This window comes from Anopheles arabiensis, chromosome 2, assembly GCF_016920715.1.
Source record: "Anopheles arabiensis isolate DONGOLA chromosome 2, AaraD3, whole genome shotgun sequence".
Lineage (NCBI taxonomy): Eukaryota > Metazoa > Arthropoda > Insecta > Diptera > Culicidae > Anopheles > Anopheles arabiensis.
In genome coordinates, this window is record NC_053517.1 from 81,468,713 (window position 1) to 81,485,954 (window position 17,242).

The following is a 17,242-nucleotide window of genomic DNA, read 5'->3' on the forward strand; positions in this document are numbered from 1 at the left end:
TCGTCCGGATCTGAGTCGATCGGAGTCATCTGGAGCCGTCCGGAGTTGACGGGAGTCGTCAGAAGTTGAAGTCGTTCGTAGTCGTTCAGAGTCGTTCGGAGTCAATCGGAGCCGTCCGGAGCCATGTGCTTGTGATCAGGGATTTTATTTCGTTGTGTTTGTTGTCTTTTATTTTGCACATGCATTTCGTATACAGGCCTTTGTTTAGAAAGCCGACTCCGGACGACTCCGACTCAGCGTGACTTTGGGCGATTCCGGAGGGCTCCCGACAATTCCGAACGACTCCGGATAATGATAGCTGGACCTACTTTCTGGAGTCGGTTCCGAAATTGTCGCAATGGAGTCGACTTCGGATTTTTGCCATCACTATTCGGAACTTTTGTGAAGAACGCCCAAAAGTATGCAATTGACTTTAAAAACTGTTCATTTGCCTTTGAATAACGCCAAAAAGTATGCAATTGTTTTAAAATATTAGACTCATTAAGTTAGCATCCAAAATTGATTCATTACTGTATGGAATTGGAGTGATTCTTTTGTTGTTGTTTTAATATCTTTATTGATACTATCCAAAGTATGGCACTCTAAATTTTCATTATTGTATCGCAAATGACAAGCGGTGAGTTACGGCAGCACTTAAAGACGATTGGAGCTATCTTCCCTGGTTCGATGGCTGATGGGTCCTTGACTGGATGATTGTTGTTGCTTAGAATTAAAATGAAGGACTTGCACACTTTCTTATTCCAAAAACAAAAGCCACCACTATCCTACTATCCCTCGAGCACCCCTCCAAGACCATCTCATCGCGGACGAAACACTACCTCGTACGGTTTAGGCGACAGCGTTATGCCTGGCCGCAACACAATCGACGGTTCCATCTCACGATTACCACCTTCCGGTTTAAGTAGTTCAAACTTTTGCATTACTCCCACGAAAAACGTAAACAGGCACGCCCTTGCCAGCACCTCACCCAAACAGCGCCGCTTACCGATGCCGAAAAACATTAACCGATCCGTGTGCAGATGGGGCTTGCCTGCTGTGTCCCGTTCACTTTCTAAGAACCGTTCCGGGCGGAACACCTCCGGATCGCCCCAATAGTCCCGGTCCATGTGCACCGTACGCAGACCGATCAGTACGGTCGTGTCCTTTGGCACCCGGTAGCCTCCCAGGCTGCAGTCTGCTAGCGTACGGCGCGGTCCACTAACCGGCACAATGTGAAAGAAGCGCTGCACCTCGAGCAGAAAAGCGTCCGTGTACGGTAGCTGCGAGCGGTCGGTTTGCTGCGGCAGCTCGTCCGACCGCAGCGTGGTATCGATTTCCTGTCGCACGCGTGCCTGAATGTCCGGCCGAACGAGCATCATCATGAGCGCAAGGTCCAGTGTGGTGCTGGTCGTTTGGCCGCCGGCAATAAAGATGTCCAGTATGATCATCGTCAGCTGCAGATCGGTAAAGGTGGACTGTGGATCGTCCTGGCGATCGCGCATCTCCTTGATGTAGCCGTAGATCAGATCGTCGTTCGCTTTATCTTCGCTAAAGTTGGCATGATGGGCGGCAATGGTCGGAGCAAAGAACTCATTCAGCTCCAGGTTGAATCGGCGCAACAGATTGTACCCGCTCCACTCGGGCGCAATGAACCGCAGCCAGGGCAGCTGGCACAACACACCGCCCGACATGTCGAACGCTTTCGAGCGGTCCTGTAGCAGCCGGAGCAGGCGCTGGAGTCGATCGTCCTCGCGTGGTATGCGCGTCCCGGTCACGAACGTCCACAGCACGTTGATGACACTGATCGAGAGGATGCTGCCGGGCCAGATCGGTTGCTGATGGCGCTCGCGGATCACATCGATCAGCTCGTTCAGCTCGTTCTGGATCTGCACCTGCATCGGTTGCCGGCCGTACCCGACCTGCCGGAGGTGGCGCGTTACAAAGTTACGATGTTCCGCCCAGAACGCACCGTCCGTGCAGGTAACGCCGAGTCTGGAAGTTAGAATTGGTGGAATCAGTGTCTGCTCATCTTTTGATAGCAACGAAACTTACCGTGTTCCCATCGTTCGCAAGCGAATGAAGAAGTTATCGGGCCGCCCGGTAAAGACATCGTTCCGGTGTACCTCGTTCACGGCGGGGTAGTTGAGCGCCACGACCACGTACTCGCGGCCCAGCTTCAGGCCGATCACATCGCTGCGGTAGGTTTTGCCGAGCAGCTCGAACACCTTATGCTGTCCACCGTACTGACGGGCGAGCTTGCGTATGTACGGTGTGTTGCCGACTATGGGCAGCCATGGTGGACCTGGTGAAGAGAGCGTGAAAAGTACATGAATAATAAATATGGAACAATATTTTGCTTCTTATATGTAATTGACTGTATAGGTGCTTCAGGCGCGTATAAAAGTTTAGTGCATCGGTTCCTAAAATTAACAAATAGACTATGCTTATTGAAATCAAAGAGGATCCTGGATCAAATTACCAATATACCAATATAGACGATACCAATATAGACCAAACTACCACCCTCCAATATAACTGAAGCCTAGGATCTCACAATAAAATTATCGAGCCTGTCCTGTGTGCGGCAGACGTACGGATAGGTGCCTTCAAATTTAAAGTTCTGTTCACAGGATGCTGGCTGCCAGCTGGTTATGCTATAGCTTGAGAAACCAGTTAACCTCAGAGAACTTATCGAAACGAAAGAAGCAGGGACAATATCGTACCATTATAGTATCTAGACTCACATTGTGACATGAACACTGTCCAAATTCTGGCTAAAACCCTCTTATCTACGATTTAGGAGTAGATACTTAGGGTGTGGAAGGACAATGAAGAAGCAAATACAACGACGAGTTGTACGAGTTGCTCGACAATGATCTCACTGTCGTGTAGTGTATCAAGCTCGCTGGGACCCGATGGACTGGCCATAATATGCGCATAGAAACACAAGTTAGATAGGTGGGACGTAGTAGTCCCAGATTTTGCGGTGGTAAGATAGTGTGGATAACGCATTGGCAGACGTAGAGTGCTAGAGTGCTAGTGCATATTAAAGGTAGCAGACCATGATCGTAAACCGTTTTAAGAGACAAATATTTATGAAAGAAAAACTAGGACGCTGTACAAAGATTATGTAGAGTTTGAAGAGATGTTTCTTCTTCTAATTAGGCGCATCAAGCGTTATTGGACTAAGTCTGCCTTTTATCGCTATTGGATTAGACGATCAGGGACTCACTCCAGTCACTTCTACGCATGAGGGACACAGTGGATAAGGAGTTTGAACCCATGACAGGTATGTTATGTTTCACGGTATCTGGATTGATGGATATTTATTTCTGGGAAAATGCAGGGAAATTTTCAAATGAAATCGAGTTTATTCACTTGTATAACAGCTTCACACGCTTCGGGTTCTATTGTATTCTAGCACAGGCGTTTCCAGCAAATTTCTCCAGCTAAAGACAGCACCACAAGTAAGGGTTGGTTCCGTAGTAGCACAGGTAAGAGTTGCTTATTCTACTATTAAGACTCTTTTTAAGAGCAAGTTTACAAGAATATTCAAAATTGGAATCAAACTAAGCCATATTTGAGCCAAAGGTAATCTCGGGATGTCTTTGAAGACAACAAAATCGTCCGATCATTGGGAAGTAATCAGAATATGAAGATTGTTTGGATAGGATCGTAGTACCACAATACTCGATTCACGATTAACGAGATCTCACTGGCAAGCAATATCAATTGACTTTTAAATACGAGCACACGGCTTTAATGCAAAATAGTGTTGAAGAACTACAGCAACAACATGGCTTTCCTGCATCACGAGCATACTGTTGCGCACGTTCTAATGCATCCCAGGCCGTTCCGATCCTCTCCTTACCCACTGCTGTATCAGCTGTTTTCGGGACTGTTTTGTGAGCATGCAATCCTATACCCGCACGGTATGTGCGGTACGTGTTTGTGTTACGCTCTCCTTCTCACCCTTATCTATAAATAATTGAATGTGCAGACGCATACGACTCCGGAAGAGGAGGAGCAGCCACCACACACTCGCACAAACGCAATCGGATTCGAGTTCCCTTTTCGTGCGTTGCTGGGAACGGGGGTCTCTGATAAGGCAACGAAACTATTCTCACGCAATCGGCTCCCTCTTATCAATATTCGTCTCGGTTGCGACGGCTCGTGTGCGGCTCGTGTCTAACAAGCTGCCATCAACAGCACGCAGTGATGATCGATTAGCGATTGTTGGTCTGCCGAGCCGTGTGCCTGCGATATGGCGGAAGTCAACCCGACCACGCGTTCACGCGTTCCTGCTATCGAAGAGCGGCCCAATTGGCTTACCCGGCGGATAGTTGGCTGGTCGACGAAATTCATTGATGAGATAAGCGCACAACAGGGCCACCGTTAGGCCGAGAAGGATGGCGAACATTCTCTGTATCGGACCGCGCGGCACAGCTGATTTCGGTACGGCTTTAGACACGACGTTGCATAACGTTACGCCTGCGAGATCAGCCCACATGGATCCGGGTGCCGTTGACTATTAATTGATTCTAATGCACAGCCGGGTGGCGACACACACACACCGATTACCGATTCCTTTGTTCACTCTAGTGAGATCTTTAAGGGGTTTCAATTGACGTTCTATGCTCTGTTGCACTGCACACTAGCACACGCGACCGTTTGGCGACGATCACTTCAACTTCCGGACGGTGTGTTGCAAAAGTTGACGCAATTCAGCCACTCAGGGGCTGTCTGTCTGTCACTGTTTCGGACTGCTTCACCAACGAACCGCACTTCCCGAGAGCACTTGACGGACTGACGGGCTGTAGGCCCGTCTGGCGCACTTCGGAAGCGAGCGGGTCCGATCGGTTCGTGTTCGTTTGTTGCCTGCTGTCCGCACGGTGGGTAATGGGTGGGATCTTACAGCTATAGCATTTATTTATTTATTTAATCTTTAACCAATGGAATAAAGTACGGATGAGTGTTCTTACGGTAACTTAACTTTATTTATGTTACATACGTTTTACAGTAGTCTAGCTCTTATAGTCGGTCTTTAAATAACTTTAGTGTCGCATTGAAATCAAAAGGTTGATAGACTTCATTTAATGGTATTATTATTATTATTATTTATTAATCTTCAACGGGCCGTATGGCCTAATTAAGATGTAACAGTTCAATAAAAAAAAATACATAGCAAAAACAAGATTTGCATCGCAATTCACTGCGGCCACGGCAAAAGCCGGAGACGTTCCTTGAAGCACTGAGTTGAGATGTCGAAGTCGAAGCAATCCGAGACAGTGTTGAAGACAGCCGACATGCGGAACATAGGGTCTGACCGACCAGCACTGGAACGGGGTTGAGCGAGCCGTAGAGTTTCTCTAGACCTAAGTGTTCGGGATGGTGCATAGATATCGACTCGATGCAACAATGGCGATGAGTCGATAGAGCCATTTAGCAATCCAGCGATGAAAGAACACTGTGCATTGCGTCTTCTAACCGAAAGAGGTTCAAGGCCTAGAAGACGGCACCGCGCAGCATACGGAGGAAGATTATTGCGATCCTGCCAGGGAAGTAGGCGTAGGGCATATCTCGTGAGCTTACTTTAAATCGCCTCAAGTCGAGCAATTGAAGAAGCGGTAGTTGGGCTCCAGACTACGCACGAATATTCCAGAACCGAACGAACGATACAGTTGTACACAGCTTTGATGCACATGGGGTTGCGGAATTCATTAGTTGTCCGGATAACCACGCCAAGTAATTGATTTCCTCTGGCTACAACGTCATCGATATGCTGTTTAAAGTTCAAACTAGAGTCAAGCAGAACACCCAGGTCTTTGGCATGATTCTGTCGATTAACTGCAGTGCCGTCTATGAGGTAGGTACCAGTGACTGGGCTCCTGCATCGACTAAAAGACACACAGTAGCATTTCTCGTTGCAGATAGTCAGTCCATTACGCTTGCACCACGAACAGAAAATTTCGATGCAGTCTTGCAGCAATGTACAATCACCTGTGTTGTGAATAGGCGCAAAAATTTTTGCATCGTCGGCAAACAGACTGATACTGTCGGGAGGTAGAGCGAGGGTAACATCGTTGATGAACAATATGAAGAGAAGCGGGCCAATATTGCTTCCTTGTGGCACACCCGAGCTGCTGACTATTTCTTTGGACATGTGCTTATCAATTTTCACGATGTATGTGCGATTAATTAGGTACGACTTAAGCCACTGTACGAGCGGGCTGGGAACTCCTAGCTTATCGAGTTTAGCGAGAAGAATTGCTTGCGGAAGAGAGTCGAATGCTGCTTTTAGATCTGTATCAATTGCATCGACTTGAGCTCCGGCATCAATTTGACTAGTGCAATAGGTTACAAATTCAACCAGGTTCGTGGTAGTCGACTTTTTTGGCACGAATCCATGTTGATACGGACTTAGGTAGCTGCGGCATGCATATAGCAGATTTTTGTATATCACTAGTTCGAACACCTTGGCAATGGCACACAAGGATGTAATACCCCGGTAGTTGATGGCATCTGTCCTGTCGCCCTTTTTGTAAATAGGAACCATCCAAGATTTCCTCCATGCTTTGGGAAAGTAGCCATTGGCTAGCGATGCATTGAACAATTTTGCAAGGATAGGTGCTACTGTCGTTTGACAGCGTTTCAGCACGGTAGAAGGAATACCGTCGGGTCCAGGAGCGAAGGAAGGCTTTAGTTGCGCTAGGGCAGATAAAACGATCTCACTGTCGATGAAAGGAGTGCTCATGTTAATTGCGCCAGCCGAGTGTTGACGAGAGCAGCATCAATGGTATCGGTATCATTCATGGCCGGTGAAAAGCAATCTGCGAAGCGATCCGCGAAGAGATTGCACATTTCATTAGTGTTGGCACTTGTTGCTCCTTTGTACGTAATGGATTTCGGTGTATGCGTGGATTTTGTTTTGCTGTTGTAGAAGCGCCAAAACGAGTCAGGCCACCTGCAGAGGTTACGTTGAATTTTACTCAAATATCTGCGATATCGAAACCTGTTATAGCTGCAGTATAAAGAGTGCGTGTCAAAGTAGATCGAGCGAGATCTTTGGCAGCGGCGCGTTTGGTAGTGACGATAAGCAGCTCTTTTTACACGTTTGAGTCGTTTGAGTGTGCGGTCCGCCCAGGGGGGGTTAGGTTTAGGACGCTGAACTGGGACGCATACAACAAAGGCTTGCAGCATGAAGGACGAGAATGAACATACTGCTTCGTCAAGTGAAATAAAATTGGAACAATGAAAGCTATTGTTAAACATTGATATCATGTCGTTCAGTTTCACATAGTCAGCTTTAGCAAAGTTATAACGATAAAATGCGGTTGTCGTCGAGTTTTGTCGAGTCGTCGAATTGCGTCGGGTCGACGAGTTAATACGTATATTGAAGTCTAACGCCGGATGGTAGGAGTCAAGAGGTACAAGCGGAACAACACTTGGAAAGACAGGCGAACACAATTTAGCTGCAGCATTGTTAGCGTAGAGCAGGTCAAGCATGCGTCCGTGCGAATTATTGATGTGATTAAGTTGCACTAATCCGTTAAATTTAAATCCATCCACAAAGGTGTTGTTGGCCAGTGAGCGCGCAGTTGGTTCATAGTGCGTGATTGATGAGTATGCTGGCGAGGACGAAGGATCAGCTGTGGACCAGCTTATGCTAGGCTGATTGAAATCGCCAATAACAAACAGCAGATCCGAAGGCTTCAGTGTGAGAGTGAAGCTGCTGATACAATCATGTAGAGAGCGAAGAGTCGATATCTCGGAGCTAAGCTGCGGTGGAATGTATACTACCATGACGTACAGATGTGCGTTATTACAGGCGACGCGCACACAAATATACTCGAGAGAACAATCACGGGAAGGTAATTCTATCGACTCGTATGCGTTAGAAACGGCTAGCAAAACACCACCACCGCGAGAGCTAGAGCCGCTGAGAGAGCGATCACAGCGGTAAACAGAGAAGTTGTTGTTGAAGAGAAGAGAAGATGGAATGTTGTCAACAAGCCAAGTTTCCGTGAGTGCGATGAGATCGAAGTCAGCCTCCGATACAGCTAAGTGAAATTCTTTTGTTTTAGTACGCAAACCTCTAACGTTTTGATAATAGCAGCTTAAATACTCAGCGGTAGCGTTGTCATTATGGCGGTTGGATAAAGCGGGTAAACGGTAAGTCAATTGAGCTGCGTTGTCAGAGCATGAGGCTTGGCGTGTTTGTTGCGTGCAATGAGCGGAACTTCGTCTATTTGAGAAAAAAGCGATCGATTGTAGACTGGTGTAGGTGCGGAGATGAAGCACGGTGGTTTTGGGGCGGTCCAGAAACAAGTGTTGAGTTGGGTGCTTCCAAGGTATCATTCACCGGGGGGTGACACTGTTGTGATGATGTTGTTTCAGGATCAGGTGGAGTAGACGTGCGTGCGGCTAAACGGTGAGTCGTTGTTGGTGTGCGTGTGGTGTAGCGGTGTTCAGTACTAGTAGCTGGTGTGCGTGTAGTAAAGCGGTTTCGGGTGGCTATAGGAGATGAGGTTTGGTGGTCGTGTTGACGGGATTGAAAAAACTCACGTACACCGATACCGACGGGCCAGGTGGATGGTGTGAGTGCCGCATCTCGAAGGATAGCCGGGACCCTCACTTTGAATGAAAGCCAATTCATGCTGTCCACACTAACCCCTCTTCTCAGCAGGCAATACGCTATAACGTCATCGGTGGATAAGCGACGCTTTACAGAAGCGACCACTTGTTCCACAGTGACGGCCGTTGATAAGCGGGATAGGCGGATCCAGATCCTATCTGTGAATGGCTCACGAGGTGCAGCTTGAAGCGGTGATGATAACGGATCGGTTCCCACCAGTTCATGCGGTTGTGTAGGTGCCGGCTGGACGGCAATCGTGGTGTTGGTGTATGCGTTTGGCGATGATGCGGCACAAAGGATGTTGCCGCGACTGTTTACAATTTTGTTTACTCCAGGAGATGCCGAATCCTCGATTATACGCCTCCGCTTTCTACCAGTAGCTGGTCGAGGATCAGAGTTCCGATTGTGAGGCGTGGATGCAGTTTGAAGGAGGGTAAAACCACTGCGAACTTCAGCGACAATAGGCTCAACGAGCTTGCCAATAGCTGCTACAGCTGAGTTGAGGGCGGCTTGGAAACCGACCTGGGCGCCTATTTCTTTTACCGAACGGCAGCGCGGATTTTTAAGCATGTTAGTGCAGCCAATGCGGCTCCAGTGCAGGTCGACATTGGACAATACTGCGTCAATCAGCTCGGGGGGCAATTTGCAACAGCCGCGGTGGAACGTAGCGTCACAATATGCACAACTGATGATGCAGCCGGTGGCCTCTAGCGGTTCAGCACACGAGAAGCAAATAGCCGCCATCGCGAAATCACGCGTAATCACAGCACAACACTGCTAAGCCGAGCAGGAAAAAACAGCAGGAAACCACAGTTGTGATGCAACTAAACAATTCGCCAAGACGAAGCGATGATGTTAAACAGTTTAATAGTCCGTAGAAAAGGCAACAATGCGATGCGACGCAGAAAACACAAGAGAATTATTGAAAAATCACGGAGCGCGACGGAAATGCGACCGAACAATTAAACGTCAAACGTCGTCCTCTATAAAGAAATTAAAGGGTCATCTGAGACATAGTTTGTCCTGTGGCAAGTAACGTTCACCATTTGATGCGCACATAATGGGGCTGTTGATGGATCATGGATGCCTAGTTGTATGAGTAGGTTTTGGGCAATCGCTATTCTCCGTTAAGAGATCTGCGACGAACATTTGCTGCGCTATACAACACACTATTTGTTACTGTTGATTGGTCCGTTGGCCACTGCAGCAGACGTAGATTATGAAGAGAGAGTCTGTCCGAGATTTACTGAACATCAAGACCTGGTATCATTCTAATCATTCCACTGATTCAGGGGAAAATTCCGTTATTTCTCCTTCAATGTCGAAAAGGCTCTTTTAAATATATTTTTTATCTGATAAATAGACTATCACAACACCTGTTTTTTTATTTCATTTCATTATAAATAAACAGTACAAATTCACAAAAATACTATGTAGAAGTCAACAATTTTGGTTGAGTATATGTACTGCACAAATGTCCATTTCATCCCTCATAGTCCGGCAGAACCATCGCGCGACTTATCATATCAAGAGAGGACGGATTAGTCAGGGTTGTAGTGGATGGCTTGTTGAATTATGGGAAAGCTGGAAATGTACAGCTCAATCTTCCAACAACGTTCGCTTTCTCGGCTGAAACATCACATGGTACGGTTTCGCCGATAGAGTGATTCCTGGCTTCAGCGTCAACGACGGTGCCATACTCGTGCCATCCTCCGAACCTTCGTCCGTTCCTACCAGACAGAACCGCTTCATCACACCCACGAAAAATGTAAACAGACACGAGCGTGCCAACGTTTCCCCCAGACACCGTCGCTTGCCCTGTCCAAACGGCAGCAACCGTTCCGTGTTGACGATCTGCCGCTGCTCGTCTAGGAACCGTTCCGGTCGAAACACTTCCGGATCGCCCCAATGCTCCGGATCCATGTGCACGTTGCGCAGTCCCATCAGCACGGTCGTGTCCTTCGGTACTCGATACCCGCCCAGTGTACAGTCAGCAACTGCTCGTCTTGGTCCATTCACCGGAGCGATGCTAAAGTAACGTTGGACCTCGAGCAGGAATGCCTCAACATACGGCATCTTGAGACGATCGTCATAATGAGGAATGGCGTTGGGCTCCAGCTGACTATCAATCTCCCGATGCACCTTTTCCTGCACTTCCGGATGAACGATCATCATCATGAGCGCGAGATCAAGCGTGGCACTCGTCGTCTGTCCACCGGCGATGAAGATATCCAGGATGATCATCGTCAGCTGCACCTCGGTGAAGTTGCTGTCGTTGTTGGAGGCTTCTTCCCGGTCGCGCATTTCCTTGATGTACGCATAGATCAGATCGTCCACTGCTTTGTCCTCGCTAAAGTCTCCCTTATGCTCCTCGATCGTGGGATAGAAAAACTCGGTCAGCTGCTTGTTGAAACGACGCACCAGATTGTAGCCGCTCCATTCCGGGGCGATGAAACGCAACCAGGGCAGCTGGTTCAAGGTTCCACCGGCCATGTCAAACACTTTCGAGCGTTCCTGCAGTAACTCGAGCAGTCGCTGCAAATGGTCATCTGCTCGGGCCACTCGAGAGCCAGTCACGATCGTCCACAGCACGTTGATGACGCTGAGCGCGAGGATCGATCCTGGCCAGAGCGGTTGCTCCGCACGGGTGTCGAGCACGTCCAGCAGTTCGGTCAGCTCGGTTTGGATCTGTTCGTGCATCGCCTGCCGTCCGTAGCCCACCTGGCGGAGGTGTCGTGTGACGAAGCTTCGTTGCTCGTTCCAGAACGATCCATCCGTACAGGTGATGCCCAATCTGCAGAAGTACAGAAGATATCCTGTGTTAACTAACAGCCCAAACGCAATTTCAAACGATCAGTGCAACACACCTTGTTCCCAATGTACGCAACCGAATGAAGAAATTGTCCGGCCGACCCTGGAACGCTTCGTTGCAAAGAATGTCCTTCACTTCAGCGTATCCCAGACCCACCACCACACGCTCACGGCCCAGCTTCAAGCCTATCACGCTGCTCTGGTACGATTCCGACAGCTTATCGAACACGTTCGCCAACAGTCCGCCGTGCTGGGAGGCCATCCTGCGTATCAGTGGTGTATTGCCCACGATCGGCAACCATCTCGGACCTTGCGGGGGGAAAAGATGGAAATAGATTAAATCGCTGCAAAAGGAGAATATGGCACAGACTCTCTTACCCGGAGGATAGTTTGCTGGACGCCATAGTTCCTTCACGAGAAATGCTACCAGCAAAATCAGCGCCAATGCCGCCAACGTAAGTGTGATCATTGTGAGGATCGTTCTGGATGCTCTTCCAAAGGACTGGCGTTGCTTGTACAGGATGCACTTGAGCTCTGATGTGAAGGCAAGGACCTGCGGGTGTTTAAATATAGACACCATCTTTGTTCTCAAACTTCTGTGCTGCAGTTCGTGCTCCGTTTGGGTTCGATGACCGTTCGGAGGGTGATGCGTGCCGATCGCATCATCACGCAATATGCTTCCTTGTTTAGAGCGTGTTAGTTTCAGTATTTGAGTGTCTACTTCTTAGTATCAGCACTTTGTAGCTGATCCTACTTAATTCTCGACTCAAAACTCAGTTTCTGTTCGTTTTTGTGAATGAAAATGAACATTACATCACGAACCCATTCCAACTATTGAAAACGGCTCTTGATCTTGATCAGTTCTTTATGCGACCGTTGGCGTCTTTCTCGTCGACGCGAGATTTCACACTCACTCACCTTCACACACACACCTATTGAAAGCCAAACAACCTAAAAACGCCCATTTGTTGTTTGTCTCGTTGCACACGGGAATGATTTGTTTGTAGAACGCGGTGGCTCCAGCTTCAGCCGTGGCGTCCGGAACCTGGGTCAAGCTCTGTGATCCACTGCATCTACTCCAGTAGATCACCATCACCAGATGGTTTCCGAAATAGGAACAACCAAACAACGACGAAACCTGGCTGCCCAAAACAAAACTGAATGGACACCAATGTGCCATGCCTCTTTGGATTCCATCCGCTGCAAGTGAGGCAGGCGCAAGATTGTAACCGATTGTTTAGATTAGGTAATGTTCGCGTAAAAATAGATTCCTTTTTCTTCCGTTTGAGCGAAAGGGGGAGTTGGGGTTCTTTATCGGAGTTTTCAGCTTCGTTCCAGGAGATTTACATGACAAAACGGTTGCGCTGCTCAACCCATCCGGATGGGTGGACAGCCCGGAACCCGACTCTCGGGCGGTATAAAGCGCTCGGCATGGCCAGCATCTGGTCTCAGTCACGTGGTTCATCCCGTTGGACCCGGTTGGTGTGTGTTGGAAAGGTCAGTTTAGTGTTCGGGACCGGGGGCCAGTACAGACCCCCATCATGTGGAACGGTGCACTGATCGTGATCGTGCTGTTGTCGCTGTTGTACTGCTGTTGGGATGCCCGGAAGCCGAAAAGATTCCCCCCAGGTGAGACTACATTACAGTGCTTCAGTATCCCAAATCCATTCATCTTTCTCTCCTTTAGGCCCCTACTGGCTCCCGTTCATCGGCAGTGGTTTGGTGATGCTGAAGCTTGTCCGATCGCTCCACTACTTCCATCTGATGTGGTCCAAACTCTGCCACCAATACGGTCCAATCGTTGGAGTGCGCTTCGGTCAGGATCGTATCATCGTCGTTTCGGGCCGTGAAGCGATCCGTGCCATGTACGCGAAAGATCAGTTCGACGGCCGTCCCGATGGGTACTTTTTCCGCATGCGTTCGTTCGGCCAGCGGCTCGGCGTAGCGCTAACGGATGGTCCACACTGGGAGGTGCAGCGCAAGTTTGCCGTGCGCACGATGAAACAGCTCGGCATGGGCCGGAACGACTTTGTGCGTGTGATTGAGCGGGAAGTGCAGGAGCTGGTGGAAAACTTCCATCGGCGGGTGGTGAAGGGAGAAACTTTCCCGATGAGTGGCTCGATGGATGTGGCGCTGCTGAACGTGCTGTGGGTTTTGCTGGCGGGGCAGAGGTTTGAGCTGGAGAATGAGCGGTTGGGCTGGTTGGCGGATACCGTCCATCGGACGTTTCACGTGATCGATGTGTCGGGTGGAACGTTGAACCGGTTCCCATGGCTGCGGTACGTCTGCCCGGAGAGCTCTGGGTATGGACCGATGTTGCGGCTGCTTAAGCCACTTTGGGGATTTTTGAAGGTACGGTTGGATGTCCTTTGCTTTCAACGTCTCCATCAGTTTATATTATCTTTCTCCCTCTCTCTCTCTCTCTCTCTCTCTCTCTCTCTATTGGCAGGAAACGATCGAAACTATTCGAAAGAATCCACACTGTCCCAGCAGGCGCGATAGTCTCATCTCGGCCTTCCTGGTAGAGATGTCCCGAACCGAGCGTCACGAATCGTTTACCGAATCGCAGCTCGTCAGCCTTTGCTTGGATCTGTTCCAGGCCAGCGTTGAAACGATGAGCAGCGTGCTCGGGTTTGCCTTTCTGTACATGCTGCACCACCCAGACGTGATGCGGAAGGTACAGCAGGAGCTCGACACTGTCATTGGACCGGATCGGTTGCCGACGGCTAACGATAGACCCTTGCTGCCATACACGGAGGCCGTCATCCTAGAGGTGGAACGCATAGCGACCGTCGTACCTGGCGGGCTTGTCCACCGAGCGATGGAGGAGGTGGAACTGTGCGGGTATCGCATACCGAAGGATGCCATCGTGATGCCACTGCTTTACTCGCTCCAGATGGATGCGGACTATTGGATCGACCCGGACGTGTTCCGGCCGGAACGGTTCCTCAGCGTGCAGGGTGACCGGGTGATGCAGCACGATCTGTTCATACCGTTCGGGGCGGGGCGGCGCCGCTGTCTTGGCGAGTCACTGGCCAAACCGGCCGTTTTTCTGTTCTTTAGCGCGATTATGCACCGGTTTGAAATTGAATGTGAAGGGAAGGAGCTGCCGTCGCTCAACGCTGTCGATGGTATTACGTTGTCACCGGTACCGTACACACTGCGGCTGGCAGAACGGGTGTGTAGGTAGATAGTGTCTGTGTGTGTGTGTTTGGCTACGTGGGAATTTAATTAAATTAATATGAAACTAAGTGCAGGTTACTGAGAATTATATTGTCTAACGCTGTAAAACAAATAAAAGCTTTTATAAAGCAAAGTATTTCAAAAATATCTCAATATTGTCGTATTTTGGTATCGTTATATCAATTGATGCATTTAAACAAACGAAATCTATATCCAAGAAAACCTTTTTTAACCTTAAGCCACTAATAGGTTTGCAATAATTTTGACTTGTTGGTGTACTCATACCAGAACCGTCAGTCCTACGTATAACGGGCACGGTCCATTAGAGACTCGAACTCAAGACGAGCATGTTGTTCAGTCATGCGAGTGGACGTCTGTACCACAAAACCAGCTCAAGTACGCTTACGTCCTAATAATTTAAGCTTTTCTCTTTTAACCTTCCAAACACCTTCACAAATAACGGATAATTTTCAAATAACGCTGCATGCGCAACGCGCAACGAACCGACACGAACACGAAATGCCGAATACCGAATGTGCAAGATGGGTCAAGGTCAACAGAGCTCATATTGAGATGTGCCAGTCGGTGCAATCAAAAGTTCGTAGCAAAACAGGAATAAATGCTATTTCAAGTTGATTTTTTCGTTACATTGCATCATTAGAGAGTAATTAATGCATTTTCTTTAAGATTTTGAGCAATTTATCGAAATATAGAATTAATTTCAGATATTTGCCCAAACCACTACGCTCACTCTGTACACCTTGTGCAGGAGAAACGTCAAACTCACCCGGCTGGGTTTGTTGTGTTTTCGCACGCGACCCGCAGTGCAACCCGCAGTGCAAGTGACAGCGATTTGCGAGGGCGCGCGAGGGCTCGCACGCCATACAAGTTCACTGCTCCAGAGCCCTCGCATTAAAGAGCTTGCGAGCCTTGGAAGTGTCATATGAGCGAGACAGCTGTATGTCAAGTGTATGGCTATCTCTTTCTGGCAAGAAAAAAGCTCCGAAATGCAACGGTGTTGGTGGACAAAATTTAAATGGCCAAAAATTTTGACCACACACACTCTCTCTCCCGGTGCCTTCCCCTGTCCTCTCTTCCTTCAGGCCCCTTCCTCTTATTTGCGCGCGCCGCTCGCTTGTGTGCGATAGCTCATCAGCTGGTACTGGTATATGGTAGGGTTGTAGTTGTATCTTGAATTGGCGATTGGTACATATATATGTAGTGTATTTGGTTTTACCTGTGACCTTGACGATGCGAGAGCCGATCAATTCTGGTTTTGAAGCAATATTTGTGCTATGCTGGTGGGTTGCCGTTCCGTGCCGTTTCCGATGTGGCCATTTGATCGCCATGTCGATCAACGGTTATGAAGCCAATTTCAAACGAGCGAAAGTGAAGGAATAATTCCGTACCGGAAATTTGATTTTTTATCAAGTGTTGATCTCCAATGTTGATCTCAACCCGATGTAAGCTGGTTTTAACGGCCATATGAGATAATGTACTCATGTGTTAAAAAATGTCGCATTTTTTTTCTTTCCTGATTTTCCTGAAAATTGACCCACAATTCAATACGATTTGACTATTTTCATTGATTCCTCATACAACGCATGGAAAGAGGTAAACTGGCTTCGCCAATTCATTTATCTCCGCTCCCAACCATTCATCACCCGAACCACCCACAACCTCATCATTCCATCCACATGCAACGACATTTCCCTCTTTCATGCCCCTGGTCATGCCAGCCAATGCAAGCTTTAGCGTCTTTTTAGTACCACACACCCGGCTGGCCAGTCCTTACTACGAGGGGACGGTCTATATGAGGCTTGAACCAATGACGGGCATGATATTATCATCCTTTATGTATCCACATTAATACAAAATGTGCGACAAAACAACACATAAACGTCGTTCAACAGCTCTTTGGTTTATTTCTTTTAAAACATGATTATATAGCCACCTACATAAGGAAGAAGAAGAAGAAAGCCACATACAAAAACACACGCATTTCCGGTGGGAGGGGGGAAGGTGGGAAGGGGGAAGGAGGAGGAGGGAGACAACGGCCACACTCGGTTCCGTGTCAAGATTCTCTATGAGGACATCACACGCTGACAGTGCCTCTTTCAACGGTGAGCCCTCAGGATCGGGCCGTGATCTGCGCACATCCTTTTGAACGTGTCACCAACTGATAATAAAACGTTAGAAACGGACTCTCTCAGCCGCAGGTACCCATCTTCTACCATCTGTTACACATTTTTTGACACACCATGAACAGCTTCCTTTTGTCTGTCTTTGCGAACGACTATGGGCTGGATCGTTCAGTACCAGGGGTAGGACATGGCCTACCCATCGCGAGTATGGTGCGCTACAAGTTGATGGATCTGATACCAGCTTAATTCAATGTAATGATGGCAGCATCCTTGCTGTTGGGATTGTAAAACACAAGACGAGGCAAAACGACATGCGCAATCGAAATGCTGTCCGCAAACATCCAGACAAAATCAACTAGTGAACGTGCATACAAACCTTCAAACAAACTAAATATATGTCATCATGTTTATTCCCCCTTTAAAAATGCGTAGTGATTTATGAGAATATAATCTACATTTATTTATCTTAAATGATGTGTAAAAGCCGCAC

At 48.3% G+C, this 17,242-nt stretch overlaps 4 protein-coding genes and 1 pseudogene across 7 annotated transcripts in view; 1 reads left to right on the plus strand and 4 right to left on the minus strand.

Annotated features, from left to right (window-relative positions):
* The window catches only part of LOC120898562, a 242,014-nt gene that overhangs the window by 55,546 nt on the left and 169,226 nt on the right, over positions 1-17,242 (minus strand). The gene's annotated exons all lie outside the window — the stretch shown is intronic.
* Positions 509-4,796, minus strand: LOC120898566 (probable cytochrome P450 305a1). The gene is made up of 3 exons (XM_040304604.1): positions 4,312-4,796; positions 2,032-2,281; positions 509-1,971 (listed from the first exon to the last, which is right to left on the minus strand). Exons 1-3 carry the CDS (start codon positions 4,487-4,489, stop codon positions 798-800), a joined length of 1,602 nt encoding a protein of 533 aa, XP_040160538.1. The 5' UTR covers positions 4,490-4,796; the 3' UTR covers positions 509-797.
* On the minus strand, positions 8,237-9,385 carry LOC120898579 (annotated as a pseudogene).
* LOC120898565 (probable cytochrome P450 305a1) lies at positions 10,152-12,065 on the minus strand. Its single transcript, XM_040304602.1, has 3 exons — positions 11,804-12,065; positions 11,482-11,734; positions 10,152-11,408 (listed from the first exon to the last, which is right to left on the minus strand). Exons 1-3 carry the CDS (start codon positions 12,003-12,005, stop codon positions 10,214-10,216), a joined length of 1,650 nt encoding a protein of 549 aa, XP_040160536.1. The 5' UTR covers positions 12,006-12,065; the 3' UTR covers positions 10,152-10,213.
* On the plus strand, positions 12,048-14,755 carry LOC120898567 (methyl farnesoate epoxidase-like). The gene is made up of 4 exons (XM_040304605.1): positions 12,048-12,671; positions 12,753-13,054; positions 13,113-13,777; positions 13,875-14,755. Exons 2-4 carry the CDS (start codon positions 12,967-12,969, stop codon positions 14,613-14,615), a joined length of 1,494 nt encoding a protein of 497 aa, XP_040160539.1. The 5' UTR covers positions 12,048-12,671; positions 12,753-12,966; the 3' UTR covers positions 14,616-14,755.